Source organism: Pelodiscus sinensis, chromosome 6 (assembly GCF_052426305.1).
Source record: "Pelodiscus sinensis isolate ZL-2025 chromosome 6, ASM5242630v1, whole genome shotgun sequence".
In the NCBI taxonomy this organism is placed as follows: Eukaryota; Metazoa; Chordata; order Testudines; family Trionychidae; genus Pelodiscus; species Pelodiscus sinensis.
Window position 1 is genome coordinate 109890956 of NC_143057.1, and position 17130 is coordinate 109908085.

General features: G+C 44.6%; 1 protein-coding gene across 6 annotated transcripts in view; it reads left to right on the top strand.

The window, feature by feature from the left end:
* Window positions 1-17130, top strand: part of PDZD2 (PDZ domain containing 2) — a 307796-nt gene that overhangs the window by 241684 nt on the left and 48982 nt on the right. For all 6 annotated transcript variants that reach the window (XM_075932594.2, XM_075932596.2, XM_075932597.2 and 3 more), the window contains one exon: window positions 14778-14889. In XM_075932594.2, the coding sequence (XP_075788709.2) occupies window positions 14778-14889 (112 nt within the window). The remainder of the gene's footprint in view (window positions 1-14777; window positions 14890-17130) is intronic.

Genomic DNA, 17130 nt, shown 5'->3' on the forward strand with positions numbered 1-17130 from the left:
GAGGTTAGACAGAGTTTAAAGCACAGCTCTCCTCATCAACATGACAGTGACTTTTTGGTTTATCTTGTGCAGGGACTTTTAAAATGTATTTACTTGTTTATTCTTGTGTTCTTTGCTTTTTAATAGTTTGTTGCTTTTTTGTCTTGTATTTCTCATACAAACTTAGTATGGAGAGTGTTTGCATATAAGGGAAGAGGGTTGGCCTAACAATTACAGCAGAAATTAGATTTGATGGTGTTAAACCAAGGAAAAAATCAATGTCACCCCTTTGATTGACGTTTTGCCCTGTCCAAAAGGGAATTCGTAACGTTTTTCCCTGTCCAAAGGAGAATTTGTAACGTTTTGCCCCGTCCAAATGGGACCTATCTCCGGTTACCGACTGGGGCGGAGGGGGACCTGGGCCCACCCCCTCTCCAGGTCTCAGCCCAGGACCCTAAGGGTGGGTGTCCAAAACGCACCACCCGACTGGGGGGGCTACGGCCGCAACTCACCGGTCCCCGGGGATTTCCGACCCCGTCCTGGGCTGCTTCCTCTGACCCCTTTGGCTCCGGCCGGCCGCGTTCGGTTCGGCAGTGTGCCGGTGAGACTCACCCTCTCTGGTCAAGGGAGTCCTCTGCTGCTAGTTCTGGTGCGTCTGCCGGTCCCGCAGAGTTCCCTGACGGCTGCGCCTGCTGCCACGCCGCTCGGCGTGGTCTCCGCCTCTCCTCCCCGAGCTCACGGCCGTTCGGCTTTTGAACCCTGCGCCCGTGGCCAGGGATGCCGGCGCATGCACCTTGGGATGTTGGGTCCTCCCCGGAGTCATGTGCAGGGGAGGCTCCCGTGCCTGCGCCAGCCACCGCCACCAAGCGGGCTCGGCAGAGCCGCTCGGGCTTCCTGGCGGCTGCACCCCACGGCGCCCAAGTGCAGGGCGCAGGGTTAGGACACGCGATCCCCGCCGCCCCGTCACAGGAATATTACTAAAGATTTGGGAGATCAAAAACTCTAGACCTGATTCCTAGGTTTGAATCTCAATTCTGTCACTGACTTGAGCCAAATCTGATTTCTCTGACCCTGAGTTTCTTCACCTATAAAGGAGATGATGGCATTTGCCTATTTGTGGGGGCTTGAGGAGGAATACTACCAATGTAACATTTCGTCAATTTTTTAAAAAATTGACCAAAAAGAAGCATTTTAATGGTTAACACCTGTTTTGGGGTCTCCCTGCCAATTTTTTTGTAGCTTTACAGCTACAGATTCTTATATTTTTAAAATATTTTTCTCTCCTCTTTTGCTATATGTAAAAGAAGGTCATACACAGGAAAAGGGTAAACTGACCATGGGGGAGGGGGAAGACAATGAAATTGGGGGGGGGGGGGAGAAAGTTGGGGAGAAACCAGTGAAACTAATCATGCATGACTAATAAACTCTTGTAGTCTCTTTCAGCTCTAGCTGCATTCGGAGTTATTTTAACAAAAGTATGTATTTACTCATCACATCAATATGATTTCAAGTTAACAAGTTTGAAAGAAGCAATGGGCTTAAACTGCAGCAAGGGAGGTTTAGACTGAGCATTAGGAAAAAGCATCCTAATTGTCAGGGTGATTAAACACTAGAATAAATTGCCTAGGGAGGTTGTAGAATCTCTCCATCAGTGGAGACATTGAAGAGCAGGTTAGACAGACATCTATTAGGAATGATTTAGACAGTGGTTGGTCCTGCCGTGAGGGCAGGGGACTGGACTTGATGAACTCTTGAGGTCCCTTTCAGTTTCAGTATTCTATGATTCTATTAATGTAGATTTGAAAGATGCTACTAAATTGTAAGGCAAGGTTTTTGGGTAGGACTCCTCGTTGTCCTGTCTCTGCTCCCATTGACTTCAGTGAGAGAAGTTAGTTCAGTTCTGGTCACTGCTGAAAATCGCACCCTTACTTATAACCCTGATGTAGAACTGTCAATATGTAGCAGATGAGGTGCAGATACCCTGAACAAGACAAAATACTTAGTAAAGGACAGGATATATTGTTTTCAGGGCACGTTGCAGTTTGATGGGACATTTTTGAGAACTGAAAAATCTGATGAAACTTTCCTGTGCATTATAAACGAGGTTTATAATTAGGGTATATCTGAATTCAAAAGAGTGTTGCCAAATGTCAAAGTGTAGACGTTGGAACTGAACTAAATATGGTTGCTACAGATTTCTTTTTTAATTCACCTTTACTCAAGTGCTGGATTGTCAGGATTTTCCCTAGGGCTATGTCTGTACTGCAGCCTTCTTCCGCAAAAGCCTATGCAAATGAAACGCAGAGTAAAATATCACCATGCTTTATTTGGATAATTAGCAGCCATTTTTGCGCAAGAGACTTTTGCGCAAAAAGGAGCTATGTAGACTGCTCCTTTTTGCACAAAAACCCCCTCTTGTGCAAAAGCCGTTCTTTCTTATTTTTTCAGAAAGAACGACTCTTGTACAAGAGGGGGTTTTGCGCAAAAAAAGGCTGCTAATTAATTATGCAAATGAAGTGTGGCAATATTCTACTCCGTGCTTCATTTGCATAAGCTTTTGCGGAAGAAGGCTGCTGTATAGACATAGCTTTAGATTTGAGTGATCTTGCTCTCTTAGCTTTGTTCCTGATATTTCTAGCCAAGTAGTAGTCAGTCTGGAAGGAGCTCTGTAGCTCACAAATGAAGAGCTCAGTAGCACTTGAAGTCTGTGGTTTAACAAAAATATCACTCTTGTAGCTTATTTAAAATCCAAGTGCTATATTGCATTAAAGCAGAACTTTCATAAATACAGTTTAATTGGTACTCTTTTAGTACCCAGGCTGGCTGTGCAAAGGCCCATTTAACATGAAACATCTCTTCAAGTTCTAGCATCAATAAAACTTGTGCTACTGACCAGAAAAAAGGATTAGATTAAGATCCTGAAAGTGCATTTATTTCAGTAATGGTTCACTCAAACCGATCCTTAACTTCATGCATAAAATGTTGAGATGAGGCCATGTTGTGTTATAATTGTCCCAAATCAATCTTGGGGTTTTAATATAAAAAAGTATGAGTCTGATAGTTGTGGTGGTGTTTATATTAATTTTACCTATTTGTATGTAAGTGGGGAGAGGTAGGTAAAATATTATTTCTATTTGGTGTGTGTGTGTCTGTGGGTATATGTATAAAAGACCCAAGAAATATCACAGAGGAAAATAACTTTGGCAAGAATTTCACATTTTAAGGATGATTTTGGCTCTGTCAGTGTTTAGGTGCCCAACTTCAGACTCCTTTATGGGACTTGATTTTTTTCAGATGTGGCTTGCTTAGAACTTTCTGAAAATCTGGCATATTAAGGCAACTCAATCGGAGAACTCACAGTCATAGTCACTGTTGAAATTCTGACCTCTGTGTTTTATGTCTGGTGCTGTTATCTTGTTAAATACAAAATGGTGATGATAATCAGATTATTATTATAATTATTATTATTACTTATAAGAATAGGGAGTAGAACTTTTATATAGCATTTTTCAGCGGTAGATCTCATAGCATTTTCTATCATCCCATTTTACAGGTGGGGAAACTGAAGCACAGATTAGGGAAGTTATTTGACCAAGGCTGGTTACATAGCAGGCCAGTAGCAGAGCCCTGAGAAAATACTCTTCACTTGTGCATGCATATGGGTGCCAAAATCCAGGTCTACAGCGCCACAATCTCCATGGTCTGAGGAGAACTAGTGGGTAACAGGATTCTCTCTGGGAGCTAGGCCAGGCCAGACTATGGCTGTGGGGGAGCCACATAAAAGCCTGCAAAGATCACTTCAGTCGTTCTGGTTATGTGAGCCTCTGCTGTTTGACTCCACATCTGTAGCAGTGTGGGAGGTTTCCTACCAAAATCTCCTGGCTGTACAGCTGCCTAGGAAGCAGCCAGAAACTGGACCAGGGAAATACTCCAGCAATGTGACTGTTCCATTCTTGTTTCATACGTGTTGGTAAAGTTTGAATCATAGAACCACAGAGCTGGAAGAGACCTCAGAAGGTCATCCAGTCCAGCCCCCTGCTTCGGCTTTAGATGCTTGCTGTGATTCAAGGTTGTAAACGTACTGTGTACAGAGATTGCAGCGGCCTCTGGAGATCAAACAGTCCTGCTGCAACAGACACAGGATGTCATTTGTTAAAAGTTAAAATGTCTCTTCTTTGTGAATTGGGTTTCTTTATTTGTGCCAAAATCCACCTTATGACTTTGGCAAGGCACACATCTAAAAGAGGGATAAATAAACCTGTTTTGTGAATGTAATGTATAGAGATGAGTTCATCCTGGTTCTTTATTTGAGCCTTAGGAATATTCAGATATTTCCCATTGTGAGTCTCTCTAGACCCCATATGTAATTACCTCTAGCCATGTGAGTATAGTAAGGAAAAGGATAACAATGCCATAAGTTTAAAAAAACATACGAGGGTCAAAAGTTCTTCTGGAAACACTGCAACAGATATTTCAGAGACAGCATTAGCACTGCAAAGAAACAGGAAGCATAACTCAACAATTAATTGTGTGTGGGGAGGGACCTTAATTACTCAGAGGAGTCCCGTGTTCATTCCCATTAGGGCATTGCAATTCCAGAAATTCTCTGAAACACAACTGTAAACAGAATTGCTACAGCTAAAAAACATTTTTATAAATAATGTACTTTACACTGAAGAGATTTTCTTAGAACAAATAGAGCATAAAGAGATTTGGGGTCGGACGATGGCCAGCCCCGTAGAGGTGTATTGGGGAAGGGATACAATAAGGCTTCACGAGTTGCAGCCGTGCGCCAGACACAGCTGTAACTCCTGCACTCTTCTGGTACAGCAATTTCTTACTCATAGTATCACCTCAGGCACTAGTCACCCCAGAGGGCCCTGGCCCTGCTTCTCCTTAGCAACACCTAGTCAAATTGCCAGCTGTGAATGCTATACTCATTTGGAAGCACTCAGCTTGTGTGTGCCAAGTTGCTCCAGGAGGCAGTTGCCTTCCTGAGGAGCAGTACCTCCTAATGTGCCAGACCAGCCCCTTTGTGACGCTTACACAGATAGGCCTGTGACTAACAACAGAGCTCGTAGTGAATAAAGCAAAGTGGGAAATGTACATTTTTAGGATAAACATAGTGAAAAGTTTGGAGAAGAGATGGCTGCAAAAAAGTTTAGGTTAGAGGCCAAATCCAGTTTCCCTTCATGAGAGTATTCCTGGTGTATCCAAGTAATCCCAGCTGCTGCATCACATTACGAGAAGTTAAAAGGATTCTTTCTTGCTGTGTCTCCTCCATGTGAACCATTACTGCATTTGCCACAGGGATCTTGTATAATCACGATGGGGAAAGCAGCCTGTGCTGTCATGAATGGGAGGAGGTGGTGGCTAGGTGACAGGCTGTTTGAGAAGATGTGGTTCACGCTCTGGTTGAGTTTGAGAACCAAATGGAAGACATTAAGATACCCATTATACGTCAAGAATTACAACCCTAGGTTCTTCCATGTAAAATGTTTGAAAGTCAGTACAATAATGGAAACATACTTTATCTGCCGTGCAGGGTCTCCATGCCCCTCCTCTTTTGTGAATGAGATTTATTTCCACAAAGCAGCAGATGTAGTAGCCAACTATTTCTCTCTTGGCCACTTGGATAATTGCCCAGGTTTGGTGGAAATGAACTGCCTTTAGCAACTTAAAAATAACCTCCTCATGACATTAGAATGAAATGGATGCTATCATGGCACTGCAGTCTAGCGGACATTAACATAAAGATAATAAAGGCACAAGAAGTTAGCATAAATGTTGTTTCATCACATCTGCAGATTGTTTATTGCCACATTCTTGTAACTGTATACAATCCAACCCTAGCTGGGATCAGTTAAATTATATTTTAAACATGTTGTGCTTGAAAAAATACAGCCCACATAATATGTACATAAGGCTTTAGATCCTTTATTCAGGTATGAAGGATACTAGATACCAAAGTATTACATATCATGCTTATGTACTCAGTAAGAGACAGTGTTTTTAAAACTAATTCCAAAGTGTTATTGCAAAAATTATCATAGGAGTGTATCCTTCAATTGTTGGCTTTGATGGTGTAAGTGAGATCTTCTTATGTTCTCAGCAGAGTTATTCATAAATTGTGACTGGGCATAAAGACTCCTTCCTGTGTTGTTCTGCCCTTAGTATGTTAATGAAGAGTTCCCCTAAAAATAGAGAATATAGCTCCTTTATTTTGTCATCATGTATAGAATCACAATCTATCTTAAACAGGAGCTCTTTATTAGAGAAAACCATGATAAACTGTAAACACAATAAGCAGACTTCCACACTGCTTGCGTTCCATGTTTGTCTGTTTTGTTTACCAGGGACCAAAGCCTTTTTTGGAATACTATGGAGAGACATCAGGTGATTGAATAACATTTTGCATACAAACATGTCATTATCCTTTTTAATATTGTCTTCAAAGTTCTGAATACTGAAACAAAAATAGGACAAGAGTGTTATGGGATTTTTAACCTCTTCAGAAATGTTTATTATTAATTGAATTTAATTCAGTCCAAAAAACTGTTTAAGGTGAAGAAGCATTACATAGCCAATCTAAAGTGGGATGAGAGGTTGGTTTAGCTGGATGGATTTCATTATCACTAGGGCCAAGAGGGAGTCTATCAGTGGTGGCTTCCCAGCAGAGACTAATGGCACAAGCAATTTCCAGTTTCTGTCCATTTAAAAGAGCGTTGCCAATGTCCTTAATTTTAAAAATCACTTTTAACAGCCAAGTGGAAATTGGAAGTGTGGATATGAATCTGTTTTTCTTACATAATGCCCAAACCCTGAAAACCACCTCTCATGGGTGAATCTGTAAGGCCCGCATAGAGCAACATGTCTTCTGAGGTTCCACCTGTCTTGAATAACTTGTAGAATGCAGGTTTATGTTCTTTCCTTTCTGTCCCATGGATGCAGCAAATTGTTACTGTAGGTCTGAATGAGAATGGTAAGGGGTTGGCACTGATTTCTAAAGAAATCATTGTAGCATACAAAGAAATACTTGTAGGGTTGACAGATGGTTTAACAAAAAATACTGAACCCTTCTTCCCCTTCCTCCCCACCAAAAAAGGGAAAAAATTCTGTTGAGGAAAAAAAAAAAACAACAAAAGTAGTTGAACAAAAAAAAGGGACTGACCGGGGCCGAAATACAGTTATGGCCCCTTTGATTCCCGGCCCGCTCCATCCTCCTCCTGCCCCAGCGAGCCCGGGCTGCGCCGCATGTCTCAAATCGCCCTTCCATCAGACACCTGAGCTGGGAATAACAGAAAATACCGAACATTTTACATGTCTGGTATTTTCTGCATTTTTTTACTGGACGGAAGGCCAAATACCAAGCTGTCCGGTTCAATACCGGACACCTGGCAACCCTATGCTAGCCCTCAGTATATTTTTCCCCTAACTTTTCCTGTGCAGGTAGCTAAATTACACCCCAAATCCTCTTCACTTGGCGTGCTGTGCAGTCATCCACAGGTATCTAGATATGCTGTAACTAATCTTGTGCCCAAATGCCAGGATACATTTCAAATGTAAGGCTTGCACACCTAGCTGGATGCAACCTGAAAATTTGTCCACTGCAGAAATACAGGGATTTAGTAAATTGACATACAAATCAAGATCAATCTGAGTTTGCACCTGTCACACTTTTAAAAAGTGAAGCATCATACTTCTGTTATGTAGGCCTGCTATTGAATGCATCCATTCAGCAGAGTGACAGACCAAGCATTCTTAAGGAGACCCCTTTAAAGGCTTTGAGTTGTTTGTGTAGCATTTCCACCTATTCAGAAAATTCCAGGGTGGTTCCAGTGGTTAAAACATTTGTCTTGCTTCCTGATTTCCTTGCCAGGCATGAGAGCAGAGGTTTCTAGCATGTTCATTTAGGGAATGGTGGGTTCAAAGGAGATACAGATTGCACCCTGTGGGGCCAGCAGGGGTTACTTCCAGATCTGCCCTCTAGTAAAGCCTGCCAGTGTCTGCATCACCAAAGGAAGCAAACCTGAATATGCAGCTGGTCTCCTCTGGAAACAACACAGGGAGGGACTGCTTTGGTAATGGTGCTAAATCAAAGGATTCCCTCCGTGTCTGGGGTGGTGCAAGGCACCTTCATGCCCTCTCTACATGAAGACCCCCGCACAGTTTTTATTTCTTGGGAAGGGAGCAACTTCTCCAGGTTTTCTATGGTGCCAGTTGCCATATATCTAAACACTTACCCGGTTAATTAACTCTCCAGAGGGAGGTCCCTAGTGGACTTCATGGTGTTTCCTGCTCCGCTTCTGCTTATATTTCTATTTTCTGTAAATTTTTCCGTCATTCAGATCATGGAGGGAATGTTTGTCAAAAAGGAGGTGTTTGAAGCATGCTCTAAAGCTGATTAACTCTGGATCAGCCTAAAACGCTCTCAGAGCTTGTTCCATAGCCAGAGCCCCTCAGCCAAGAATTCTTTATCTATGGTTTCCAGGTATCTCAACTGGAGTTTTTTGAGCAGCATTATCCAAGAGCAGGGAGCAGCAGCTCTTCAGGTTGGCGATAGGTGCAACTGCTTATGTCAGGGGTTCTCAAACTTTGTGATACCACAACCCCCTAAAATTCTAAATGAATTTGTGTGGCCCCCGCCCCCCTCGCACTGCCCTGGGTCGCTTCCTCCCCCCTTCTCGCCAGACTCCTTGCCTTCCTGGGGTTCCGTCAAGGCATTTGCAGTCCTCAACGTCCTTCCCCCCTCTGTGCCTCTTTTCTGCTCCGCGTCCCTTTGGTTCCTCCTCTTCTCCATCCTCCACTCCTCTCCGGTGTCTCCTCTGCCTCCTCCTCTGACCCCCACATGCCCTTATTTACCTCTGGGTCCTCTACCCCAACCCAATCCCCCAGCCCGCTGCCTGAGGGACCTCGCCCTCTCCAAGCTGGGGAAGAGTTCAATCTCCCGGGAACTGTGCCCCAGCTGGCCCCTTGCGCATCCGCTCCTTCACCGGCACCAGCCTCACTCTCCCGCCGCCTTGTTACCTTCTGCAGCTGAACCATGCTCCAGGAGTCCTGCGGCCCCAGCCACGCTGCGCTGCTTGCCAGTGGCTGGCTTCTGCTGCCTTCCCTCTCTCTGTGGCCCAGAGAATGGGGTTGCAAGTAAAAACCAAATCCAGCTGCCACCCCCTCCCCCAAGTTGCTCACGACCCCCCTGGGGGTCGCGACCTACAGTTTGAGAAACACTGGCTTATGTAGCTGAGCTCTGGCTTGTGAGCAGCTTTGGAGCTATGGGTTGAGACCTTGAACTTCCGTGGAAGCAGACCAGTTGGTAGTGGAGTTCTTGGTAGCCTGCCCGCCTGTGTAGTCTGTACAAAGTGTAGCTGCCAACATGTAGCCTCTGCATTCCAGTTGCGTTTGCAGAAAGTTGCAGCAGTCCTGAATGCCGCTCATAATTTAGGGGCATTCCTTGAAAGAGGAATAAACAGGCATGAATACATTTAGATGGGAAGTTGAAAGATAGGAACACCCACATGGTGCATCTAATCCAGTGTTCTCTCTTCCAGCAGTGGACAATGCCAAGTGCTTAAGAGGGAATGAGTGATCCATCCTCTGCTGTCCAGTCCCCAGTGCATGGGGTCGCTTCCCTGGCCATTTTGGCTACTAACCATTCATGGACCTATCTTTCATTAATGTATTCTTTTTTTGAACCAGATATAGCTTTGGCTTTCACAGCATCCCCTGACTATGAGTTTGTGACGGGGCGGACCAGCCCCGCACTGAAGGGCAGGGAGTAGCCCGGGCCCAGCTAGCTGAGAAGGCCCCGCCCCTCCAGGTAGGGTTGCCAGATGGTCCCTCAAAAAATACTGGACACACGGTATTTTGGTCAAGCAAAAAAAAAAAAAACCCAACTTGGCAAAAAAAATTTGTCACCAAAAAAAAAAAGTGCTGGATAATAAATACTGCCTCTCCCAGCCAGTCCTCCCACCCCTTCTGACGGGGCCAGATGGGCAAGCGCAGCCCTGCCTCCCAGCTGGGGCTCCCAGCACTGATCGCGGCCCCACCTCCCAGCTGGGACTCCGGGCCGTGATCGGTGTTGGGAGCCTGTGATTGCACAGAAGCCTGGTGGGGGCAAGGGATTCCCAGCCCTTATCCCTCCTCCCCCCGCCAGGTTTCCGTCCGGTGCGCAGCCAGAAAAATCAGAGAATACCGGACATCTCACATGTCCGGTATTCTCTGATTTTTATTTTTTACTGGACAAAGAGTGCAAATACCGGGTTGCCCTGACTTTGTGGCACAGCCAAGGGGGGGACAAGCCCCTCGACAGAGTTCTATAGGTTGATTGTGTGTTCTGTGAAGAAGTATTTCCTTTTGTTTGTTTCAAACCGGCTGCCTATTAATTTCATTGGGTGATCTCTGGTTCCTCTGCTTCGAAAAGGGATAAATAACACTTTTTTAGACACATTCTGCACACCATTCATGATTCTATAGACCTCTGTTGTATCTCCCTAAGTCGTCTCTTTTCCAAGATGAAAAGTCCAATCTTTATTATCTCTTGCCGTATGAAACCTGTTCCCATACCTTTAATCCAGGGGTGTCCAAACTTTTTTCAAAGAGGGCCAGATTTGATGAAGTGAACATGCGTGAGGGCCGACCATTTTGCCTGACATTCTTTGAACCATTAAAATTAAATGCAAATTAACTATTTTATGCAAAGTTTATTGCAAACGGCAAACGACATAACACCAACTATACATGTTGTGTCCAAATATATTTATAACTGATTTAGACCAACTGACATTAACTGAGATTTTACAATGTATTCATCTCAATTGAAAAAAAAACTTGCCTACACTAATGTGAAGGGTGAAACTGAGATCTGGACTGCAGTACATAGGCTAGGTCTGGTTCAAAGGCAGTCCCTGATCTCAGCAGCTGCGGAGTCCGTCCCTGATCTCAGCAGCTGCGGAGTCCGTCCCTGCACTCTCAGCCCCAAGGTAGAGGGCTTGCAGGGTCAGAGGCGGGCAGAGAGCGCAGGGCACGCTGGCCTCACGGCGGCCCGGGGCAGGGCGAACCCGTAGCCAAGCGGGGGAGCGGGGCTGCGGACGTGCCCTACATGGTGGACTTTAGGACCGCAGCAGCCGCCATGGACGGCGGCGGTACGGCCGGAAGCGGCGCCAGTCAGAGGAGCGCCGGGGAGCCAGGAGAGGGGGAGGAAGCGGGGGCTGTCCCTGCACTCTCAGCCCCAAAGCGGAGTGCAGGGGCAGGGTTTGGGACCGCGGCGGCGGCGGCCCGAAGCGGTGCGCTGAGCGCGCCAGTTAAAAAAAGCACCGGGGAGCCGGGAGAAGCGGGGGGCCGTATTAAATCCGACCGCAGGCCGCATTTGGCCCGCGGGCCGGACTTTGGACATGCCTGCTTTAATCGCTTGCAGATTGATTGCTTGATTAGGATTGCATATGAGTGTATGGAGGCAGGCACAGTGAAGAGATCCAGGTGATTTTGAAAAATATTGGGATTGATTCAGTGACAGATGGGGATTTTTCCTTCCCTCCCCAGCCCCTCTCCAACTCCAAGCTTAAAGTTATTGCCAAAAGCCTCTTACCTTTTTCTGCATCATTTGGGTTGTGCACTTTGTCTGGAGCCTTTATTCAAACTGCAAACTGAGTGTAGGCTGAAACCTAAGTTGCCAACATCCAGGACTTTTAAGTCTCCTGCATTGGCTGCTCCAGATCTGTCTCCTGCTTGGGAGAGTTATGGTGTTGTAGGGGAGTTGCTCTAGCCAGAATCTCTGTGGGCCGCACTCTTTTATAGGCAGATTTTTATTAGTCATAGAAATCTCACTGTGGGAGGATTCTGACTATGACGACCATACCTAGAGATAAGCCTGGAACCTGCCGGGAGACGGACAGATGGCTAGAGAAATGCTGGGCAGTGCAATGGAGAACATTGTTTAAATTTATTCCTATAGCTGTGTGCTGCGGGCTACTAGACTGTAGGTGTGGTGGAAGCTCAGTGGAAGAGAAAACCAGAGAGGAAATTTGAAGGCACTGAAAGAGGAGGGACATGACGAGAAAGAGGTAGGGGAGCCAGGCCATCAGGATAGAAGGAAACTCAAGAGGGCAAATGATAGCTTTTTATAGGGTGGATAGAATAGAAAGTAGGGTGTTTAAGCAAGTGAGCAATCCCAGTAAATTAATACATAAATTATGGCATGGCCTCATTTGAGTACTCGCTCCAGCTTTCCGAAGCTGCAGAGATAGCAGGCATGCTAAATTAACATGACATCTCAGCACATCATGGAGAGCAAACGACAGCAGAATAGATACAGAGCAGAGAGAAACACAGCTATCTGCATTCAAGCACCCCTCTTCCTGTGATCCCTGGCTCCTTCAGCCACAAATCATGAAGAGCTTTGTCATCCCTGAAAGAGTGAGCAGCGTCCAGGTAACCTTGTGTTCTTCTAGAGCATTAAAATTACGAGGTATGACTCCATATGTCAGTGTAAGTGACTTTTGTCATGAGATTCAAGATTGTTTACTGTATATGAGCAGGCAAGGAATTATAGGCTATGAATCAGGAAGGTGTAAATTACAGCAGACCTGGGTCAGTTGTAACTCGCACTGCTGTGTTTTAGGTATATTCTCCAAGAGCAGAGAGCTTTCGGGAAAAGCTGAACTGCCTTTTATTTGGCTTGACCCTTTCATCTGTTCTGGAATAAGTTATCCCCCTGCTGGGGTATATAAGAAAACTTAAATTGAATGCAGTAATTTTGCTAGAATAGAGTTCTCTTGCTCTTTAGATGAGTCGTTTAGGTTATACAGAAATTTGAGTTACATACCATTTAGCATTAGAATAGAGATCCCTGAGATTGCTTTTATGGTACCCTGCAATATCACCAAGCAATTGCTGAAATGTAAGTGTTAAGCAAGGGTAAAAACTATGTATAGCATTATAGAGGTAGGAGTTGTGACCAGAAGAGTTAAGGTGCATAACCATTTCCATTTGAAGCCTGATACCAATCACTTATTATTTTCTGAAACTTTCAACTGTTGAACCGAATTTTTACAGGCTTTGGCTCTATATAAATAGTGAAGTCTTTCGGAGAAATTTTGAGCAGAAGTTAATCAGTCATTTTTTAGTGTGAAATTTGTCTGAGGGTTGAAATGTGAAATTTGCCCAGGAAATAGCCCATACTGAGGAAAAGTTCCTTTGCTTTTCAGTGAAAATGTGGGTGTTGGATTTTTCTCACCATGTGAGAAACCATCTAAAATTGTACTGTGGCAGCATTTTAGCTACTTTACCTATGTTTATAAAGTGTGTAATGGAGAGGATTCATCTACACATGTGAACACTTCAAAGATAATTGTGAAGTGACATATATAGGAAAATATATTGCTATTGCAGCTGTGTAACAACTTGTGGCGTTGAGGGAAGCATTGATGTGAATCTTGTAACGTGTACAGATACTGAACAGGGTTAACCATACGTTTTGTAAGATATATACCAAATTTGGTATGCACCTCTCTACATATACAGGACAGAGGTTTCCAAATAATATATATGATCATGTCATTGAAGATTATAAGCTTGATCATCATAACTTATATTGCCATCTATATCTCTGCAAATACAAATACTGTGATTTTTTTTCATCCACTTTGCACCTCTGTAGATAACATCTCAAGATAGTAGAACAACTAGGAGTCTGGTGGCTGTTTTGGTGTTTTTGCTGAAACAGACTAACATGACTATCTCTCTCTGAAACAAGATGTTAGGCAGCGAATAATTAAACCCTCTCCATAAGGATGAGGGAATCTTTTTTGGGGGTTTTTCAGTTACAGACTAACATGGCTACCCCTATGAAGCATAGTTTCTATGTCAGGTGGGCAAATTTTTTGGCCTGAGGGCCGCATCAGGTTTCAGAAATTGTATGGAGGGTTGGATAGGGAAGGCTGGAGAGGCTATGCCTTTGGAAACAGCCAAGTGTGTCCTGCTCCCTGCCTCTATCCAAAACCCTCGTTCCCCCGCTCCCTACCTCCTGACTGCCCCCTAGAACTCCCTGCTCTTATCCAACCTCCCCACCCTCCACTGCCCCCCAGAAATCCTCCTGCTCCTCCATGACCTGGGCACCAGGGTTGGCAGTACTACAGCCATGCCACCTGGACGGAATAACAGCCATGCCGTGTGGAGCACCAGGGCAGGTGGTACTGCAGCTGTGCTGCCTGGCCAGAGCTCACAGCTGTTCCATCCAGAGCACTGGGCCTGGCAGTGCAGCGAGCATACCTACCAGGCACTGGGGGAGGCTAGCCCAGAAGGGTCTGGCAGGCCAGATGTAGCCCACAAGCCATAGTTCATCCCTCCCCCTCCTTCTAAGGGGTTATCCCTACAAAGCTGTCATTGACAATCAGTGGATGTTTGATGAAGAATAAGCCATGGAGAGCTGCCCTACAGCTTTAATCAGGATGATAAAATGATCAGGGCCAAATCCTGTATTCCTGGCTAACCTCCCTTCTCTCTGAGCATTTTGCATAAATAAAGACTTGCGGGATGGTACTTTGAGAAATACATAGGTGAATGGATGAATATATTCAGTAATGTCAAAAGAGATTCACTGAAATACATGTATAGAGTCTGACTCTCCTGGCTCATGTAAAACTAATGTTAATAGAATTCCAAGTTTTCAGGGGAAAAACCTCAAGTTATAAGTGGAATATGTACAGTGGAATTTTCTTCCAACTAGATAACACTGGTTAAAATTAGGACAATTCCATCAGTTTGGCTAGTTTCTTAAATGTATTCCTTTTTCTTATTTTTAGATGATAGAAACAGATAAATCTAAAGATCCTGCTAATGTGGAAGTGACCAAAGAGAACTGCCAAAGTCCGTTGCTGGGAGGTGGTATATTGAAATACAGAAGCCGATCCCAAGGTAAAGTGGGCTTGGTAAAAGACATGAATAAAAGAGCTTATGCCACTGCAGAGTTCTTGTATGTCATCCAGAGTGAGCTAGGTTTTATTTCCATTGGATCTCAGGATAGTTTGGTTTGGATGGGGAATTTGAACTGCACAATGTTCACAATCAGCTTGCTGAGTTGAATCTTCCTGTTGGAAGAATAATGAAGCAAAACTGCATTTTTAAGCTTTATTTACCATTCCTTAAATTGAAATTTCCTGAGTATTTTGTTTCATTTAGATCATTAGACACAGATGTGGTCCTTTTCTAATTGCCATCACTTTATCCCATTAATTAGGGCAAAATACTCATTGCTTGCTTGTTACCTAAATCTCCAAGAAAAAGAGGTCGTGCCTTCCAGCAGACTGACAATAACCAACAACCCAAGAGGTTGGCCAAACCATGATCACATCAATTGAGTTGAATACTTATTTGTTTTTAAAAACTGTATATGTAGAACCAGATCCTGCCACCATGATTCAGGCTGAGCACCTTACCCTATGTGTTATGTCCTTGAAATTGGTAGGGTGACATTGTAAGAAACTACTTCGGCTCAGCGGGGTTGCAGAGTCATCCTGGAATGCACAGCAGCAAAAGGAAGGATCAGCAGTTGTTGGAGTAGTCTGGGATTCTGAACACCTAGGTTCAATTGTCTGCTCTGTCAGACTTCTGGGAAAGTCAGTGCCCGGGTCCCCCAAGTGTAAGATGGGGAGAATAGCACAGCCTTACTTCAGAGGGGTGTTGTAAGGATAAAAGATAGAAGTGCACGGATACAGCTGTTAGTAGGGTCAGTATGTGCCTATGGGCTTGTTAATGTTTTCCTGTTTAAAGAGGACTATGTAAATGAGGAACTTTTTAATGTCATGCCGGGAGAGTCCCCACAGGGTGTTACAGCACAGCGCTTTGGTGAGCATTGTTATTCATATTCCCATAGTCAGTAGGGCAGTGCAGACATAGCCTAAAGCAGCCATTCTTAACTGAGTGCTCCACAACTCCCAGGGGGGCACAAACAAATGTCGGGGTCTGCCAAGTAGGACCTGTATTAGACTCAGTAGGGCACAGGGCAAAAGCTAAAGGCGGAGTCCTGCTGTGGCAGGGCTGAATCCCAAGCAACTTAGCTTTGCAGTGCTCCCTGTGCTGTGAGGCCATGGGCAATTACCCTGATTGATACCCCTTAATGCTGGCCCTGGCTTTTATGTACCCAGAAAGAACAGTTGTTGTGGCACAGTTGGGATGTGGAGGAAAAAGATTGAGAACCCTTACGGCTGCAGGTAGAGTACAGAACTGTACACCCAACCAGCACAGGTAGAAATAGCAGGGTGGAGGGTGAAGTACAACTAGGGTTGCCAGCCCTGCAGTCTCCAGGAATTGAATCTTAATCTTTCATTAAAGATAAAGTTGCATGATGAAACTGCCCAGAATACATCAACCAAAACTGGCTCAGACAGGTAGAGGAGAGCTGAGCGCCCTTCATGCCTTAACTCTCAGGCACATGCCCTACATGGTGGTCTACACATGCAAGTGATGTCTCCCATGTGCACACTGTTGTCTTTAGCCCAGTAAAGTCCTGCTGTCTCCCCCACTGTCTTTTTCGCTGCCATGGGTAGTATATGCTGCAATAACAAGTGTGGGCGCAACCTGCCTTTCACTGCATCATGTAGCTTTGCATACCTTACACCCTGCCCTAAGTGTGGACAAAGCCTTAGGTAGGTAGGATGAGTAGCTTTTTCCAGTCATGGTGGAGGCCCATGGATCATGAGTGTGAAAAAAATAGTATACCTTGTGGCTAACTACAGGATGTTCTTCAAAGCAAACGATTCAACATCTTAAACTCTGCAGTCACTTTTACTTTTGTTTTTTGATTAAGACCACTGGGACTGTTTCCAGAAGGAAGGCAAATCATATTTTTTGGCACCATGTTCCTTCTTCCATTCCTGAAAAATTATTTTCAGGATGACAAGACATTTCCAGAAATGAATCCAGCTACAGCTCTGCAAGCTGTAAAGATAATGTGTGAGCTCTGCACAGCAAGGAGTGTCCTCAGCAAAATTCTGGCTCCCTCTCAGAGCTACCTGCTCAGTTTTGATCTCATTTTGGTTACTATCGCTAATCACAGTACCTAAGATATTGGCATTGGCCATAGATTTTTTTTAAAGAAACTTTTGTCAGCATGAGATTGAGACATGGGAATGCTCCCGCATCTTTTTAATTGTATAC